The sequence below is a fragment of the Aptenodytes patagonicus genome, chromosome 9 (genome assembly GCF_965638725.1).
Source record: "Aptenodytes patagonicus chromosome 9, bAptPat1.pri.cur, whole genome shotgun sequence".
NCBI lineage: Eukaryota > Metazoa > Chordata > Aves > Sphenisciformes > Spheniscidae > Aptenodytes > Aptenodytes patagonicus.
In genome coordinates this window covers 2,476,285-2,493,434 of record NC_134957.1, presented here as the reverse complement: position 1 = coordinate 2,493,434, position 17,150 = coordinate 2,476,285, and the positions used below count along the sequence as shown (strand labels likewise).

The following is a 17,150-nucleotide window of genomic DNA, read 5'->3' as shown; positions in this document are numbered from 1 at the left end:
GTCCTTGCTCCTTTTTTTATCATTATTTATAAATCAAAAGTTTTATTGATCTGGAGATTATGTGTTAAACCATGTCTGAACAGTGGTTGCTCTATTACTGAGAAAACCAGCTGCCATAAAACTTTTGGTAAATTTATTGATCGATACTCTCCGTGTTTCTCTTCAGAAAAAGAACAAGCTGAATTTTAATTTACTGGGAACGCAGCTGAACATGTGGCCCCCTGTTCAGCAAGGGATTTAAGCCTGCGAGGAACTTTAGAGAGATGAATAGTGCCATTACTTTGCAGAGGATTATTCATGTTCTTGAAGGAAAGCCCGTTTGGAGCGGGCATTGGAGCCTCGGATCCATTTCTGGCAGCAGTAGTGGTGAGCCTTGCTCTTGAAAGCCAAATTATCATCTTGCGTGCCCGTTACAACAGCTGCCTCGCTCTTACAGGGGGGAGTAAGGAGACGATAAAACATCTTCCTTTTAAAATGAGTGTTAATCAAAACGGGGCTTTGAGCCAGGGCAAGGGGGATGCAGGAACCACGTGGGATGCTGCGGATGACCCAGACGTGGGCTCAACTGGTGCCACCAGGATGTGATGTCTCACCTTCTGTTTGTTCCCTGGGAACAAACCTGCCCATGCATCAACTTAAAAAACAAAACCAAAACAAAGAAAACCCCCCCAAACAAAAAATCCAACCAACCAAAACCCCCCACCAAACAAAAAACACCCCAACAACCCCCCCCAAAAACCAACCAAACCAACCCTCCCACCAAACAAACAAAGATGATCCACAAAAAACCAAACCAAAAACCCCTGCCAAACCACCCTCCCCCACAAACAAACAAACAAAACCCCCACTACCCAAAACACCCCAGCAAAACAGCCAGTTGTTCTGGGACCTCTGCTCAAGATACCAGAGAGGATGGAAGGAAGGAAAGAAGTGAGTTCAATTTTTGGAAGGTGCTAAGTCTGGAAAGTGAGGCCATGGGTAGGTCCTCCTTTTTTTATGGGTGGAGACGGTGCCTGGGGTTTGTGTGTCTGGGATGTCCTGAGCCCTGTTGTAGTGGTGCTGGTGTGGGTATGGTGTCCTGTGTGTCCCCATGGCATCTCAGACAGGACGGGGGTTTGGGTACCCTGCTCCGTGTCGAGCAAGATGCTGCTAAAATACTCTGTGTGTGCCCAGAGAGTTGGATGCTGCCAGAGACCATTGGAGGGACTGGTTGCACTTGTGCTACTGAGGTGATACACGGTCTTATTTCCATGTTGGAAACCCCTGTCCTTCTCTGAGGTGTCTTGAGACAAAATCAGCTTAAAAATCACTAAATTGCTTTTGAGAGCCCGGGCACTGTTCTGTGTCTTGGGAACAGCCACCCTAGGGGAAGAGAGTTACACTGATGTTGGTTGCTGTATGTTACTGAGCAAATGCCTTTCCCAAGTTGTGCTAGCACAGGTAGGAAGCTGAAATCAGAAATAAAGGGGCTGGAGTGACTTAAAAACGGTCAACAGGTGCCCTTAAATAAGTGCAAGTCCTTTGTGTTACTATGGGGATCAAGAAGTGATCTTCTGCCATTTGCTTTTCATCAGACAGTTGAGATAACTTTAAAGAGAATTTGGCCAGGGGAGATTATAAAGGAAGGAATTTGCTTCTTAAATAAATAGTCTGCTCTCCATTGTTGGAGACTTAACAGGCTGATAAAAGCCCGCTGGAATGAAAGGGAGGCTGGAAAACCTGTCTCAGATCTGCCTTGCTCTAAGGTTACTGAGACCAATGCACTTCCAAAGACTTTTTTTTGAATTTTTGAATACAAGCTCAACTTGACCTCGTGGCTTGCTCTATCTTCCTTTATTCTGGAATAAAGGAATTTGCTAGGCATGCATTTTTTCCAGAAGTTGCTTGTAACTTTTAGTTTAAAATAAATGGAGGAACTATACAAACTGGTGTCCTGGTCTTGGCTTGTAAATTTGGGAGGGAGTGTATGGAATCACTTGCCCTCTGCTTGAAATGTGGCTCGTCATTTGTCTTTTAAGAGGCATGCTGCTTTTTTGATATCTTTATAACCCCATTAGGTGGATGTTGGAGCCTCCAATTAGTAAAATATGGCTGGGGGGGTGACCAAGTGCTGGTTTCCTTGTGTCTCCTCTCTTTTTTGGAAATGCACTTTGTGTTTAAAAATAAAAACAAAACAACCCCAGATGTGGCTTTGCAGTGGTAAAATGCCTGGATCTGTGATATCTCTGTCTGCTCGGTTACTCAGGCCAGAAATGCCCCTTTCCCGGGGTTTTTGAAGCTATTCCTGCTGCACTGGGCTGTGTTCCCTGGCTGAGCAGCTGGCTCAAAATAAGAGTTGTAGATGGAGACTGTTGGCTCTGCAGCAATTTGGAGAGGTAGGAGAGACTAGAAGCAAAGAGTGTAAATATTTGGGGTAAAAAAAAAGTAAAATGGTGAAGGTGAAAGTTCCCCAGTGATGTGACATGAGTTCTGGGCATGTTATTGATATAACTATAACATAACAAAAGCCTGGTGGTGCTGTTTTCAGTGATTTATTTTCTGCACTGTGGGATTGGTTTAATTAACTTTTCCCCTTTAGAGGGAAAGAGGAAAATATGAAATACTTGGAGTGTACATATTTCTGTGTGTGGCTGAAAGTGAACTCCTCATCGGCTGACCCCGAGCTCTGCCAGCTCAGCACTCGCCTCTGCCTTCCCACGAGGCGGGGTTGGGGCGAGACCGCTCTGACCCCAGCGGTCCCTGCGCTGGGGAACAGCAGTGTGTTTCTTGCTCTCTGTAGTGCAAACTCCCAGCTGTCTCGGAGAGCACTGGACGAGGATAAAAACACCGTTTCCTTTGCGGTAAATCACTTCTGTGGGAGCAGTGTTCGCCCACACAAATGGTGGGTGCAGAGTTTGAGGTTCTCCAAGCCAAAGGCGTCCCTTCGTCCTTGGGCACTCCTGCATCCGGGCTCTGCCGTGCCCCTTCCCAGCAGTTCTGCTGCACGGTGCATCCCTAAACTGGTGCCCAGTGATGGAGAGAAGCCTGGACACTTGAACCCCAGCCCTTATGTGGGCTTCAGCACCAGGTTGGGGACGTGGGTTGCATGGGGAGAGGCTTATATTTCTTTGGTCTGACAGTTTACCAGCACAAGAGAGCTACCTTGTTTGCTGCAGAAGCCTTTACATCCTTCTGTCTCCACTTTTCCTACTTGTGCTCCCAGGGTTCGGTTTGAGCCTGCTTCTCTGGGACCTTATTCCTCCCATTCCCCTTGGTTTTGATGCAGAATCATGTTCATCCACCACTTGTGCCAGCCCTGACTGTTTGCATTTTTAACTCTCTATTAAATTTTCAGGAATCTCTTAAGCATTCACACATCTGTCATGGCACAAAACAGAATATTTCTTGATGCTCGGGAAAACGAATTATACAATAGATGTGCAACCCATATTTAATCAAAAGTGCCACAGCCACGTGTTCAAGCATGAAGCCCCAGAAAAGATTTTACTGCAGAGTCATTTTCAAGAGGTGTTTGCTGTGAGATTTTTTTTTTTGGCTTTTTTTGAAATTTCACTTAGAGTGTGGGCTTCCTACATCGAAGTGGGTACTCCTGAGGGTCTCCAGGAATCTCTCAAGGCATCCCAGTGCCCCTCAAAAGACAAGCTGCTTTCCTGTGGTCCCCTCCAGCATCCCGAAACCTGGCTTTTGCTGTCACGAGATGCGGATGCCTGCACGGGGTATGGAGCACTGCACTGAACTCCCTCCAGGCAGGGTCCGGTCCGGGCATGGACTACCGTGAGAGGCTGCTTGAAGGTGGGGAGCTGCGGGCACTAGTGTTTCTTGTCTCCTTGCTTCTGGGCTTATAGCAGCTTGCATTGGTGGGCTCTGCTGTCTGCATTAACAAAGTTTTTGTGTGTGAGATGTAAGTAATAAATGGGTGAACCGCGGTGTGACTAATTGCCTAACAGTTGGACTGTTACCTGGAATATAATAGGAGCGTGTTTTCAGGGCATTTTGAGTGGGTATAATGAGATGCTAGCATACAGTATTTTTATTAGAAACTTCAGGGAGTTGTGCATTTCAAAATGCCAGGGCACTAGATAAGCTGAACAATTAAAAATAAATGGCTTTGGAGCTTGGCCTTTTGATAGGCACAGATAATTAGAAGATGCTTTTCTGACAAGACCATAATGACTTGGCTTTGGCTGGTGAGCAGCACTGGCTTTGGAAACTTTTAACTTGGCTCCTGCGGGAGCGAGGGTGGTGGGCACGGAGCTGGAGGGAGCCCCCTCTCATTTAAAGACTGGACAGAGACCTTTCCTCTCTTGGTCTGGTGGTGATGGAGCAAAGTTAGAAAGCGCAAACCTTCATGGCTTAAAATTTAGAAGACAAAATAACTGAATCGTTATAATTTTTATTACTAATGCTTTGAAGCTAATCTCATAAGCTTGGGAGCTCGAGTCCATAATTTTTATAGTGACAATATTGTAAAAGTAATCCAAAAGGCTGTGTCATAGTTGGAAAAAAAAGCATTTCCTAAGCTCTAAACCCAAATGTGCTCAGAGAAACAAGCCCTGTAACAGCAGCAGTGGCACCATCTTATGGGTTTTGTAATGCCACAGACAAAAGTAATTATGCTGCTTAGAAGAGCTTTTGTCTCCAGATAACGTTGTTAAAAACTTGCAGTGTAGTGTAAATCATAACGGAACAAATCTGGAGTCTGCTCTTATTGCTGCCAGGGGAAAATCTCTTGGATTTTGTTTCCTTTCTGCTCAGTATATTGCAAACCTTTTCCAAGTTTGTAAATAAATATTACCTGCTGTTTGAAAAATGACTCGTGGTTCGTCTCACCAGTAGTGCCTGTGGCAGCCAGGCTGTTATTGCAAACAGTTGTTTCTCTCTTGGTGAGCTCTTTTGTGTGTCTTTCAGGAACACGGGCTGTTGCAGTGAGTCTGAAGTTGTCTGATTCATTGGAGATATTAAAGAAGTATTTCCTTTAGAGCTTACTCACATGTGAATGCCTATGGCTCCTTTCACTGCTTCCTAGCAGTACTGCGGCAATTGCCGTGTCAGAAAATGTTTTGGTGAGCTTACAAAAAAGACTTTTAGCATTTCCTTGATGGATGTTTGAATTCCCATCCATGAACATTGGTGTTTTTTTGTGGGGGGCTGAGCGTTTTTGGTTTTTAGGTGTACGGGACTTTCAAAGGTTTAGAAACCCTGGATCTGAAGGGGGTGCAGCGATTGCGTTAGGACCAAGTTAATTAACTGATGAATTTTCCACCACCCTGCCTGGAGACCCATGTTTTTGTCTCAGGATGGAAAAGATTCCCATCGTGGGCTTGAGGGATCCCAATGCCTCATTCTCTCCCAACATGATTTGTGTCCTGAGGAGTGAAGGGAGAGGATTTGCATCAATAGGTCATTTCACAGGTAGTAAATGAGGTTTTACCGTTGGCAGGGAAGTGCCAGGGAGCAGGAAGAGCCAGGGCAGCTCAGCAGGTGAAGTCTGGCCGGGCCGGGGGCATTCTGGCCCCTGCAGTTATTGCTGTGCCTTGCACAGAGAGTTTGGTGCCAGGTCCTGCAAGTAGGGAGCCTCCAGGGAAGGGGCCTGGGGAGCAAATCGAGGTACATGGGGAGAGCCATCAGAGCCTGAAAGAGGGACTTCAGCAAATGCACTGAGCTTCAGGAGCTGGTTCACTTGCTGCCCTGGAGCAGTCGCATCCATAGATGAGACTTATTTAGGGAGAAGGGGCACATTCACACCCAAAAGGCGTTCAAAGTGCATTTTTGTATGTGGAGCTGGTGAGCAGGACAGGGAAGCGCTGCGTGCGGCGTTGCAGCCTGCAGCCCGGGGCGCTTCCAAGCAGCAGCATCCTACGAAAGGTGCAGTGAATCACAAAATGCATCACCATCTGCAGAGAGAGAAATTCAGCTGGATGCCAGTGATCTGTGTTGATCTCAAGGGAGGTTTCTGCTGCATGGAAATCAGTTTCTTGTTTGTTTCACCATTTGGCCACAAAGTCCTGGAGGAGATGGCCCAGAAGCTTTTATGGGGAGGCAGCAACATGATGGTGCCACTGTGACCTTGTCTAGGATTACTTGCCTGTCTGTCTCCCAAAAAATAAAACCAGGCCTTGTCTTTACGAGCTCTTGCAGTGGAATAACGAACACTGTAGTTCCTCTACTGTGAAGACAAATCTTTACGTGGTCAAGATAAGGCTTTAAATGTCAGGAAACAATTGGCCAGTTTTTAAGAAAAGAATCTTTTGCAAAGGTGCAATGGGAGTTGGGAGCTCAGCTCCTGACAGGCAGTGGGAGCAACCATGGTGGGAGCTTCCCTGCTCAGAGAGAGCTTTATGGTTGCATGGTTTGTGTGCCCAGATGTCAAGAAACAGTAAAATCAAGGTTGTAGGTGCAGTTTTAACAGCTTGGTGTCCATGTGCTGGGGGTGACTAGATGTCACACAATCCAGCACTTCTACCCCACTTTGTTCCCTTACAAGATGCACTATGGAAGATGGGCTGCTAATGCAGCAAGTTTTGCTGTGCGGCTCCCTTGTCTTTCATGTGCCTTTGCCAACGGGGACTCGTGTGGTGTGCCGTGTGATGCACGGAGAAGGGCAGCTGTCCCTGTGGGAAGCTTGCGTTGGCAGCAAAACAACAGCAGCACAGTAATGGAGGGGCAGGCACGTCCCGGTGTCCGACTGCCGTGGTGGATCCTGCTTTCCCCTCTGCGTGACAGCTCACGCTTTCTCCCCATGACCGCGGTGGTGCAGGGAGGTGGCTCCACGTGGCTGCAACGATGGCTATCATGGTGCTGGTTTTTGGTGAGCTGGCATGGGAGTGCAGAGAGAGGACAGACCTCCCTGTTCCTGGCAGCAGCACCTTTCCAAACACCTTCAGTTGCTTGTGAAGCTGCACCTGCTGAGCTCAGACCTGGGGGTGCTGTGTTGGGGCTGGGTGCTGTCTCTGTCACTGCTCCGGCTCTGCAGCTGCCATTGGATTGCAGCTCTTGCCTCTCCAGGGGATGCCATGCGGGAATGGCTCGCTGGGGTCGCTCGCGCCGGCTCCTTGTGATTCAGACAACTGCATCACATAATCTCCTAAATAAACCCATCAAGTCCCAGACTTGGCTGGAGCCTCCTGCAGCCTGGGGGAGCCAGCAGGTTAATCCGGAGCTCCTTCGGCCTCAGCATCGGCCCCTTTGAAGTAGCTGCAGCTCAAGAGTGAACACGCCTTCTCAGGAAAGCTGGCATTTTTATTAAGCAGCAGACTTTTATTATCTGAGCTGAGAACGCAGTGATTTCCTTCCCCTGCCAGTAATCCCCACTCAGGGCACTGTTATGCTCTTCGACAATTTATTTTCTTTTCTCTAATTGCCAGTTTGCAGTGGCCGTGCAGCTCTCCCTGGGCTGTGTTCTGGGGAGCTTTCGCACTTTGAAAGCAGCTTAGTCCTTCCTTCCTGGCCACTGGAACCGGGCAGCAATTCCTCTCCAGGTGCTTTACCGAGAGTCCTGCTGGAAAAATAAGTAATAGCCCATGATTTTCAACTGATGCCTGATAACTGTGGTCTAGAGTAGAGTTTCAGCTTTCATGCATCCTTTGGGAGCCCTGATAAACTGCCCTTGACAGAGATAGTCAACAGATTATAGTACTAGTGCAGCAGGTTCGATGCTTTTCTGACGGTGCTCTGGCTCATATCCTGCATACGGTTCCTTTGTTTCACCTGGGCAGGGTATGGTTCTTCCCATCCATCCTGGGACAGAGCACCGTGGTGCTGTGCATGGTTAAGTTGCTCCCAGGTTTTGTCCCTGTGCTGACTGAAATGACTTTGGAGTACGATTTGTGTATGTGTTCAGCACCTTTAGGTACCTGCGGATGAAATGTGCTTAAGAGCTACCCAGGCAGGACTGACTTTCTGGAGTGGTGCTCCGTGGCGGCTCAAGCTGTCATCTCCCCAAGCCGGACTTGTGGATCAGGGCTGTTTAAATTTTAGTGCATACAAAACTATTTTTTTTTAGTGTTGGGGTTTTTTTTTTTCCCTACTGATCACATTAGAAAATATTTTAAAAGCAGATAAATAACCATGTGGCATGATTGAGTTCTGCTGTGTGTGCATAGCTACGGTGGTGGAGACAGTAAGACATGAGCTCCGCTCTGCCATGCAGTACCTTTGCCTGCTGGAAGTTGGGGGCAAGTCTGATGCTATGCTTTATCAGTGCTGTTAAGGTGTTTACTCTGTTGAGCTAGACCTGCAAACCAGCTGCCTTAAATTGCCGATTTTTTAAAAATATCCTTGAAATAAATAGAAGAAAGAAAAGATTCAATTGTCCTCCAGCAACAGGAGTTTCAATAATGCCATGTTATGAGCAGGGCAGATTTTACCAGCAGCAAATCCAGGCTGTGGGATTTTATGGGGGAGCAGAAGCCTGTGCCTCTTCCATAATGCGGCATCCCCTCCGTTTCCCTGCAAGGCTCACCCGTGGGAGCACAGGCGACTGACCCACAAAGTTTCCTCCTCTTTGAAGTGCTCGGAGTCTGGCATGGGTCACTTCTGCTGCTGGCAGCTGAAAATTCTTGCAGCCAGCCCTTTGTGAGGAATATTTCAGAATAAGCATCTACTAGGGGAGTAGGGTGTGAGAGATTTTGGATCTGTAAGACTTTTTTTTTTTTTTTACAAAGTTTTATTATTTCTTGCATCTATTAATAGGGCAGCAGGAGGCTCCGTGTGCTTTTGTAGTCCCTGTTGTGCTCTCTAATGGATATATGCAAAGGCTCCAAGGTGCATAAAATAGACACTCTTAGCCAGTTGTTATGATAAAAATTACGTGCGTGTCATGACCTTTAAAGCAGTGGGACTGTGTGTGCATACTCTTCTGATAACACCACTGTTCTCGATTCCTTTCTGAAGCATTTCTCGCCGTAGGAGGTTTGCATAGGAGCTTGGAATATTTTTCTAATCAGCGAAGAGTCTCTTGGCTCTGATGGTAACTTGCAAAACACAGAGGAGCAAGAAAAGGGAAGAGGGATGACTTTTTCTAAGGGAACTAACAGAGAGGAGGTTAAAGGCGAATGGTAAGGCACAGCATGAAAATCCTGCCATCGTCTGCAGTGCTGTCAGAAAAAACACTGGCCCAGAAAGTGCTGTGTGCTCTTTGAGGAAAAAGCTATTCTGGTGCTCTTGAGGATGAAGGAGAGAAAAAAGTTTCGTAATCTATGTGCCCTATTTAAAGAGACTTTCTTTGTTTTAAAACTTTTAATAACAGTGCAACCAGAATTTGCTCTGCTTGCATAGCCCACACGTTTACCCCACTCCGCGTCGGACGTGCCATTGTGCCTGGAGAGCTTTGCAATATTCTGTATGGGTGTGAAGAGCGAGATGCCTGCTGTCGTGGTGAGGGAGGCATGGAGAGAGGAGCTCTGTGTCCTTGCACTGCTGCATCCCTCAATCTGTGGTGTTAGGAAGGATTGCTGTCGTCTGGGACCGCAGATGGTTGCTCTGGGCTCGCTGCGGCAGTCCTGGTGCGGGTTTTGGGAGCTGTGGACAAAATGCTTCAGTGGCACGCCCGAGAGGGGTGCAGGCACCAGATGGGATGGAGACACTGTTTGCAAGTGTATTGGTAATTTCTGCTTTGATCGCTGCTTACACCATAGCTTTCTGCATGCTGGTGTGGGGGGCAGCAAACAGCATTGGGTCCCTGTCCCACCAGGCGTGCCCGCATAGGGTGCACCTGGGAAGAAAGAGTTGGAAGTCCTGGAGATGTGATGGTCTCAAAAGCTCTTGAGTAACGCGAGAGGTTATGCAGGGCGAGCAGCAAGGCCTGATCTTGCTTGTGATAGCGTTGATACCAAACCCCCATGGACAGGCGTCAGGCCACGCTCAGCTGCATCCCAGCCTTAACAAATGGGAAAAATAACACTTACGGTTTTAAAAATTAAACATTCCCTTTAATTATTGAACATGAATAATTTTCATGCAAATTGAGCCTGGATGTGTGTTTCCAGAGTGACACAGTTGAGAGCGATTACATCGTGGGGTGTCAGTAACCTGTGAACCGAGAGGCTGTTCATTATTTTTAGCATTTTATGAATAGTACCCTGGAGGGTGGGACACAGGCTGGTAGAGAGTTGGCCGAAGAAAAAGACTTTAGTTTGCACTGGTGGGCTCCCCTTCTAATGCTTTAACTTGCACACTGAGGCGTGTGGAGGTATGTTGTCTTTGTGTACCTGGGTATGGATATTTTGGAAGCCTCCTGGTGAGGAGGGCTGTAATTAAGGGAATAACCGCGCAGTGACTGTGCTGCTGGAGGCTCTCCTTGCCGCGCGGAGGAGGTGTGGGCAGAAAGTCCTCAAGTCTTTGAAGGTAGAAATGGGAAAATCCACCCTGGCTTTTCCCAGCAAATTGACGGTCTCCGTGTAAAACTTGAGCTTCACAGGGCAGTTTGGCACAACCTGATGCGTGTGAGAGTGGTCCTGGCTGGGCACCCATAAATGGACACTGTGTCGTCGGCTCTCAGCATCACTTTGGACCACGGAGCAGCTCACGTCCAGGGCAGATGAAATGTTGGATCTGCAGCTGAAGTGAGCCTGGTGCATTTGGGAAAGCTGCAGCACTGCAGGGGCTTTTCAAATGGCTTTGAGGACACTTAGTGCAGGGCAGGTGCTGGGGGTTGAGTCAGAATATCCTCTGTGATTAAGCTCCTATAAATATTTTCCTTTTCATAATGGAATGTCAGCATTCACTGTTTCCTAATTTTAAACACTGTACAGTTTGTCAAACATTTATCTCTGCCTTAAATTAAGTCTTGCGATAGAATTCGTGTTAATTTCAAATCAATATGAAAGAGGGAGAGAAAGAAATTGCAGTCTAGCCCTTTTCTTGAATCAATATTTTCTTTAAAAGCTGAAATGTTAACTAGATCATAGTTTTTGCCATTTTGAAATGTAGCTTGTGTTTAAAGAATATATGCATTTCCCCTGAAAATAGCTGATGCGGGTAAGTTTTGCAGCAGGCACGGCTGCCAGCAGGCGTGTGACCCAAAGCGGGCAGGATGGGACCAGCCTTTGCAGCAGCAATGCGGTACAATGTTATCCTCCCTGTTCCTGAGCTCATGGTCTCTTAATAACTTCTTTTCTTTGTTCTGTTTTGCAGAAGCCTTTGAGATTGTAGTACGGCATGCAAGAAACTTCACCAACAGCATGTTTAGGACCCACTACCAGAGCATGGGACCCAGAGCTCTTAAGTTTGTTGGAGAACTTTTTACTGATGTCTCGCTGTACATATTGGGCTCTGACATCAGTGTTAATGACATGATAAATGAATTTTTTGACAGTTTATTCCCTTTGGTTTACTCTCACTTGATTAATCCTGGCTTCCCTGATCCCTCTGTGGAAATGACTGAATGCCTGCGGGCAGCCAGGAGAGACCTCAAAGTCTTTGGTAACTACCCGAAGATGATGATGACGCAGGTGTCCAAGTCACTGCAGGCCACACGAGTCTTTCTGCAGGCGCTCAACCTGGGGATCGAGGTGATAAACACTACTGACCACTTAAAATTCAGCAAGGACTGTGGACGAGCACTGCTAAAGATGTGGTACTGCTCTCACTGCCACGGGCTCGTCCTGGCCAAGCCCTGTGCCAGCTACTGTGGTGTGGTGATGCAAGGATGCTTGGCGGGCGTCGTAGAGATCGATAACCACTGGCGAGAGTACATCGGGTCGCTGGAGGGGCTGACCAAAGGCATGCATGGCATCTATGACATGGAGCATGTCCTCCTGAACCTCTTCTCCCTGGTGCGGGATGCGATTGTCTACGTGCAGAAGAACGAAGGAAAGCTCTCGACAACCGTGAGTGGTTTTCTGTAGTTCCCCTAGCTTGCTGCCATGGCAGGGCCTGGTTGTGTACCACTAGCTCTATGTATTGAAACCAACTTACCCCTGTCCTCCAGCCAACAAACCCCAAATGCTCCAATTACCAGCTCCTCCCTTCTTCTGCCCCCAGTTCTATGATTTTTAAAACTTTCGGTAGCATTTGAAACTGGTGTTTGCGTGGCCTGGGCTTCAGGTGAGGGCCTTGCCTCTTTTCAGATTGGTCAGAGCAGAAGGGTCTGGAGTCATCCTGGCATCAGCCTTGTAGCTGGGGTGTGAGATCGGGAGCTGAGATGTCCCACCATCTTCAGCACTCCCTGCGCGCTGTGCTTGCCTCGGGTAGCTCTGAAAGGCTGGTCCTGCTCTGCAGGTGTCCCCTGCCTCCTTTAACATCACTGAAATGTACCTCCAAATAGATGCCAAGTGAAGGTGTGTACTGTGGCATCCCCTGCTTCCTGATTTACTGAAGGAGATCTGGTTTTCCCTCTTTTGGTAGCTCATTCCAGTTTTGGGCCACCTTTAATCCCAGGGATGAAGTTATTTCTTATTTATTCGGAGTGACCTGACTCTTTAAAAACACATTGTGTGAATTTATGAGCCTCCCAAGAAACTGAGGCTTTCTTGTTCAGAAAATCCTGCTGCTCTGTTTGAATGCCAAGGACAAATGGGCTGTGGTAATATAACGCTTGTTTTGCAGAGGAGATTTTTCTTGAGACACAATTGAGCTGCTCCGTGCAGGTAGGGTAGAGTTGGGGATGGGGGCAAAGGTGCGGGAATATTGTTATAGTTTGCTTAAAGCCAACGATGATTAAAATCTGCCACCGTTTCCCTGTTAGCTGCTTGTTCCTATCATTCTCGACTCCTGTTTACAAACGAACTGTGTTTATGTAGGTCACTGTAGTACTTGCACTGTAAATAACTCTTATCTTTTTTTGGGACCGTGGAAATGTATCGGCTTATGGATTTGGAGCTATGTGGCATTCAGCCAGCAGCACTCTTCTGTGCTGTTTTATGTGCCATCTTTGCTCGCTGATTGCCCGAGACATGCCACCTCACATATGCAGGCTGTGAAATAATGTGGTGGCACCCGGGTGGCTTCACACCCTCTGGGTGGTTTAGCACACATGGTACAAGCTCTCTTCATTGCTTAGAAGGGATTTAGGGACCAAATCTCCAGTAAGTTGGATTAGTCTTGTGTTGCGGTGACCAGGAGAAGGCTGTGGCTGAGGGCTGGGTTTTGGTGTTGGTCACCTGAGCAGATGGATGCAGGCAGGACTCATGGGCTGCATTAGGACTCGTTAGGCTCCAGGGTACAGTGCAGGACACTGGCTTTCAACCTGCATGCCTTAGCCCCTTTCTGCAGAAAATCCCTGTTTTACAGCAGCCTGCTAAGTGTTTCTCATGTCCCCAGGACCACAGGAGCTAATGGGATCCAGGGACAGCAGCTCTGCTGGGCATGGCTTCTGCTGCTGTGGAGCCAGGGCAGGCTCTTCTCCCATCGGTCAGAACCTGTCAACCCTCTCTGGAACAGCAAAGGAGCAGAGATGTAACTGTAGGTTTAGCTTGAGGTCAGGTGAGATGGAGAATTCATGTTACAGGTGATAATGATGTATACAAGAGAGAAAACCCAGCTCAACTCTAAGCCCAGTTGGCATTTCCAGGGCAGTAAGAAACAAAACTTACTTCTACACGTAATGTGAGCCTATTTGATCTTGAAAGATCAGTCGACATATTCAGCTGTGAGCAAAAGCATCCAACATGTTTTGCACCAGCAAACCTGCCACGCTTGTAGGTGCTAAGGCAGAACAGAAACATCGCCCTTACAGGTTGTGTGCCAGGTTTTGCAAGCACACACATCATGTGCATTGCTGTGTGGTGCTGAAAGGATAAGTGTCTGTCCTCCCATATCCTTCTTTTATTGGCACAACAATAAAAATGCACTTTTTCTTGAAGATGTCCATGTATACAGTGAAGGATCATGACTGTAAGTTACACTATTGAATATTGAGACCTTGATCTGTCTACTGAAAACGTCTTTGTGGGAGGACAAGTAGATGGAGCACTGCTAAAGTCAACGCAAGCCATGGCTGTAGAGCCATAATCTGCCCATCCTCTGCCAAACCAGAACATAAATTGACTTCCTTTAAAATAAAAAATCACGGAGCATTGCAGAACCATTCAGTGCTTTTGTACTTGATGGAGCTGTTTGAATTCATTAGTGCCATATATAGTTAGGTACTTATTTAAACATAACTCCTCTTGATTATTTAAAACTTGAGTGATTCTTTTATTTGCTCTAGAGACATTTTTGAGTTATAGGAGTGCAGAGGAAAAAAAGCCAAGCCAGCCAATTGTCTGGCAATTGTCACTAAGAGAGAACGGCCACTGGGTTTTTAAAGTTTATTTTTAAAACACTGATGTTGCTCATCTAAGACTTTTATGTCAAACCTCAGCCCACAGCAACTTTTTTTACGAATGAAGGTATGAGCTGTTCAGTAGAGGAGTAGGGCGGTAATGGAAGTGCTGACAGTCTTAACTACAGCACTGCAGATGGCCTGGCTGATAGCTGGTCTGCATCTGGGATCTGGGGTAAATATCTCTGCCCCTAAGTGATAGAATGCAATTTTTTTTTTTAGCTGTGCTGGAATGAAAGTTTCTCTGTTAAACTTATTAGCACATATTGAGTTTCAAAGAATATACCTGGAAGTAAACAGTTGTATTTACTGTTATCCTGTAAATATGATTGTTTTTAGACACTGTTGTCATATGAAAGTATAAAATGCCACAGGAGTTGTCTTTGAAAATGTGGGGCTTTGCTCTTGTGCTGCTTCTCACATCGACCTCTTTTATTACTGACCTTGGCCACCACTGCTTCTGTAGGCAAAGTTCAATTCACCTATACATTATTAAGGATAATGACAGGTTATTTAATTGTCATTAAAATCCCCTGGAATATGGAAAACTTATCTTCCATGCCCATAGTGATTATAGCCTGAATAACAACACTACTGCCCTTGCCTGTCCTTTGGGCTTCTTTGGTTTTCCACAGCATTGGTGGCACTTCTGCGGCAGTAGTTTTTTCTCCAGGTGTTTCAGGTCCTTGGGTGCATTACCTGACCGAGCATCCTTCCTCCATGCAGCTGTTCCTCTGTCCCCCTCGCCACCCACCCCTAGGCTGGGTTGTGGGCATTTTCATGAGGACCTGGACCCCTTTTATAGCTTGCGGCAGACCTGGCTACAAAGGGCATGTGAACCGGAGCTTCAGAGGTGTTGCAGAGCCTCCAGGTAAGTTTCTGAGGAGCTCTGCAGTCCCCAAGACATGGAGTCATACTGTTGTTAATCTGCTTTTGGAAACTGTGCGCCTCCAGGTATGCATTTAAATGTAAGCCTATGCGCGGGTGTTGTTCCTGGTATGGAAACAGCAATGCAGGAGAGTGAATTCAGTAATATGGCAGTAGGCAGTTCCCATCCCAAGCCTTGCTTTAACAGCTAATTTGTCAGCAATAGTGTGCGTTAGGGCTTTATTATTTCTACAATTTGTCTGTTTAAAAACTTCACACCTAAAATATGCTATTAAAATACTTTATTGAGGGAGCTGAGTCTCAGGGCAGATTGGGGAAAAAAATTTTCTGTCTGGGGCTATATCTATATTAATTTTCCTATCTGCTACTTTTTCCCTGATTGCAAATGTGCCTAGTATGTCCACCTCTTGTAGATATTTTAATCATGAATGTAGGGAAGAGTGATTTTAGTCAGTCTGTTCAAGCTTTCTACCACAAACAAAGACAATCGGAGAGATGCAATACAAATAAACTTCATAAAATATTCAACCCCAGCACCTCTTGAAGTTAATGCTTTCTCTGCTTTTGGAAGTACAAGAGAAACAATAGGTCTGGGTGTCTTACATAGTAAGATGATGCAGTTGATCTCCTCTGAGGCTCCCTACCTTAAACCAGCACTGTAAATTTATTTTGAAAGGTTGCAGAGTTGAGGTGAAGACCGTTGATTTGACATATATATTAATTTGTATATGTAAATATTTTTTTCTTAGTGCTTTTTTCCTTCCCTGTAACTCATCAGGATTTTGAACACATCCCAACAGAGTGGGAAACAACAGGCAACTCATAGCACAGTGAGACACGAACCAAAAAAGGTGCGTGGCTTGGGGTGAGGCTGTAGCCATGTATTGCATGCGAGGAGGAGGATGCACTGCAGGTACGAGTTGTCAGAGAAAGGGATGTGGATTTTGGCTGCGTTAGCTGCTTTGTCCTGCACACCCAGCAGGGCACGTGTCCCCTCTCAGCCCTTCGGATGGGGGTGGCAGGACTTCTCCTGCCCTTTAGCTGTTGTGTGGTGCCTCTCTGTCTGGACGTGGAGCTGCAGCCGCCGATCCCCGAGGCCTCGCACAGTGGGAGACTCTGCTCGGCAGGACCCGTATGTGTTAGCGTAATTGGGGTCGGGCACAGAAGATACTGTGGAGCTGATGTGTCTGTAACATGACTGAATCTGGGAATGAGAGCAGGTTGCAAAGGAATACAAGATTAGTTTTACAAGTCTCATAGGAAAAGTACATCATGAAAAACACCAGCAACCCGCCACCAAAAAAACATATCCAGAAACTTCAGTTAGTCCAGGCTTGTCAGGCAGGTGTGCCCCAGCCTGGACATCTGCATCTCTAGGGAGAAATGCAAAGAAATGGGCTGATAGAGCTGCCCAGCCCCTGTGGCCCCCCTTGCAGTCGGTGGAGGTGTGCAGCTCTATCTGCAGAGTATTGCCTAGAAAGGAAAGAGCAGGGAGCTCAGCAAAGCATTTTTCTTCACTCAGAACTGATGGCCGAGTTTTCTAGAAAATCCTGTTAAACTGCAGGATAAAGGTAGCCAGACCTTTGTTGAACCGATTGCACCCATCTGTGCTGAGGAGGGGAGAGGGTTAGAGGAAGGGTACCAGCGCCGTACGGAAACAGGGTGCAGTTCTCGGTGTGCTTGCACTCTGAGGGGATCCCTGCTGGTTTACTTTCCTGCAAGCACCTTTAAAAGACTGCTCAGGTCTGGGTTAAATAGGTGATATAGCCATGCTGCTGAGGAGAGGAGGAGAAGCCACAGTGCAGGCTGGGTTTGGTCTTATCCCAAAGCCAGGGCGCTCACCCCAGCCAGCGCAGGCAGAGTGCTGGATGTGAACCCGGCTCTGACGCTGGCCACGGGAAGCTGCTGGGGAACCCTAGGGAGGGGCAGCGTCAGGCAGACCAGACCTTTGTTTGCCCTCAATTTTTTGGGGAATCCTGGTAGGAAGGGGACCATGAAC

At 47.0% G+C, this 17,150-nt stretch overlaps 1 protein-coding gene across 2 annotated transcripts in view; it reads left to right on the top strand.

The window, feature by feature from the left end:
• The window catches only part of GPC3 (glypican 3), a 153,974-nt gene that overhangs the window by 59,803 nt on the left and 77,021 nt on the right, over positions 1-17,150 (top strand). For both annotated transcript variants that reach the window (XM_076346913.1, XM_076346914.1), the window contains one exon: positions 11,134-11,828. In XM_076346913.1, coding sequence (XP_076203028.1) covers positions 11,134-11,828 — 695 coding nt within the window. The remainder of the gene's footprint in view (positions 1-11,133; positions 11,829-17,150) is intronic.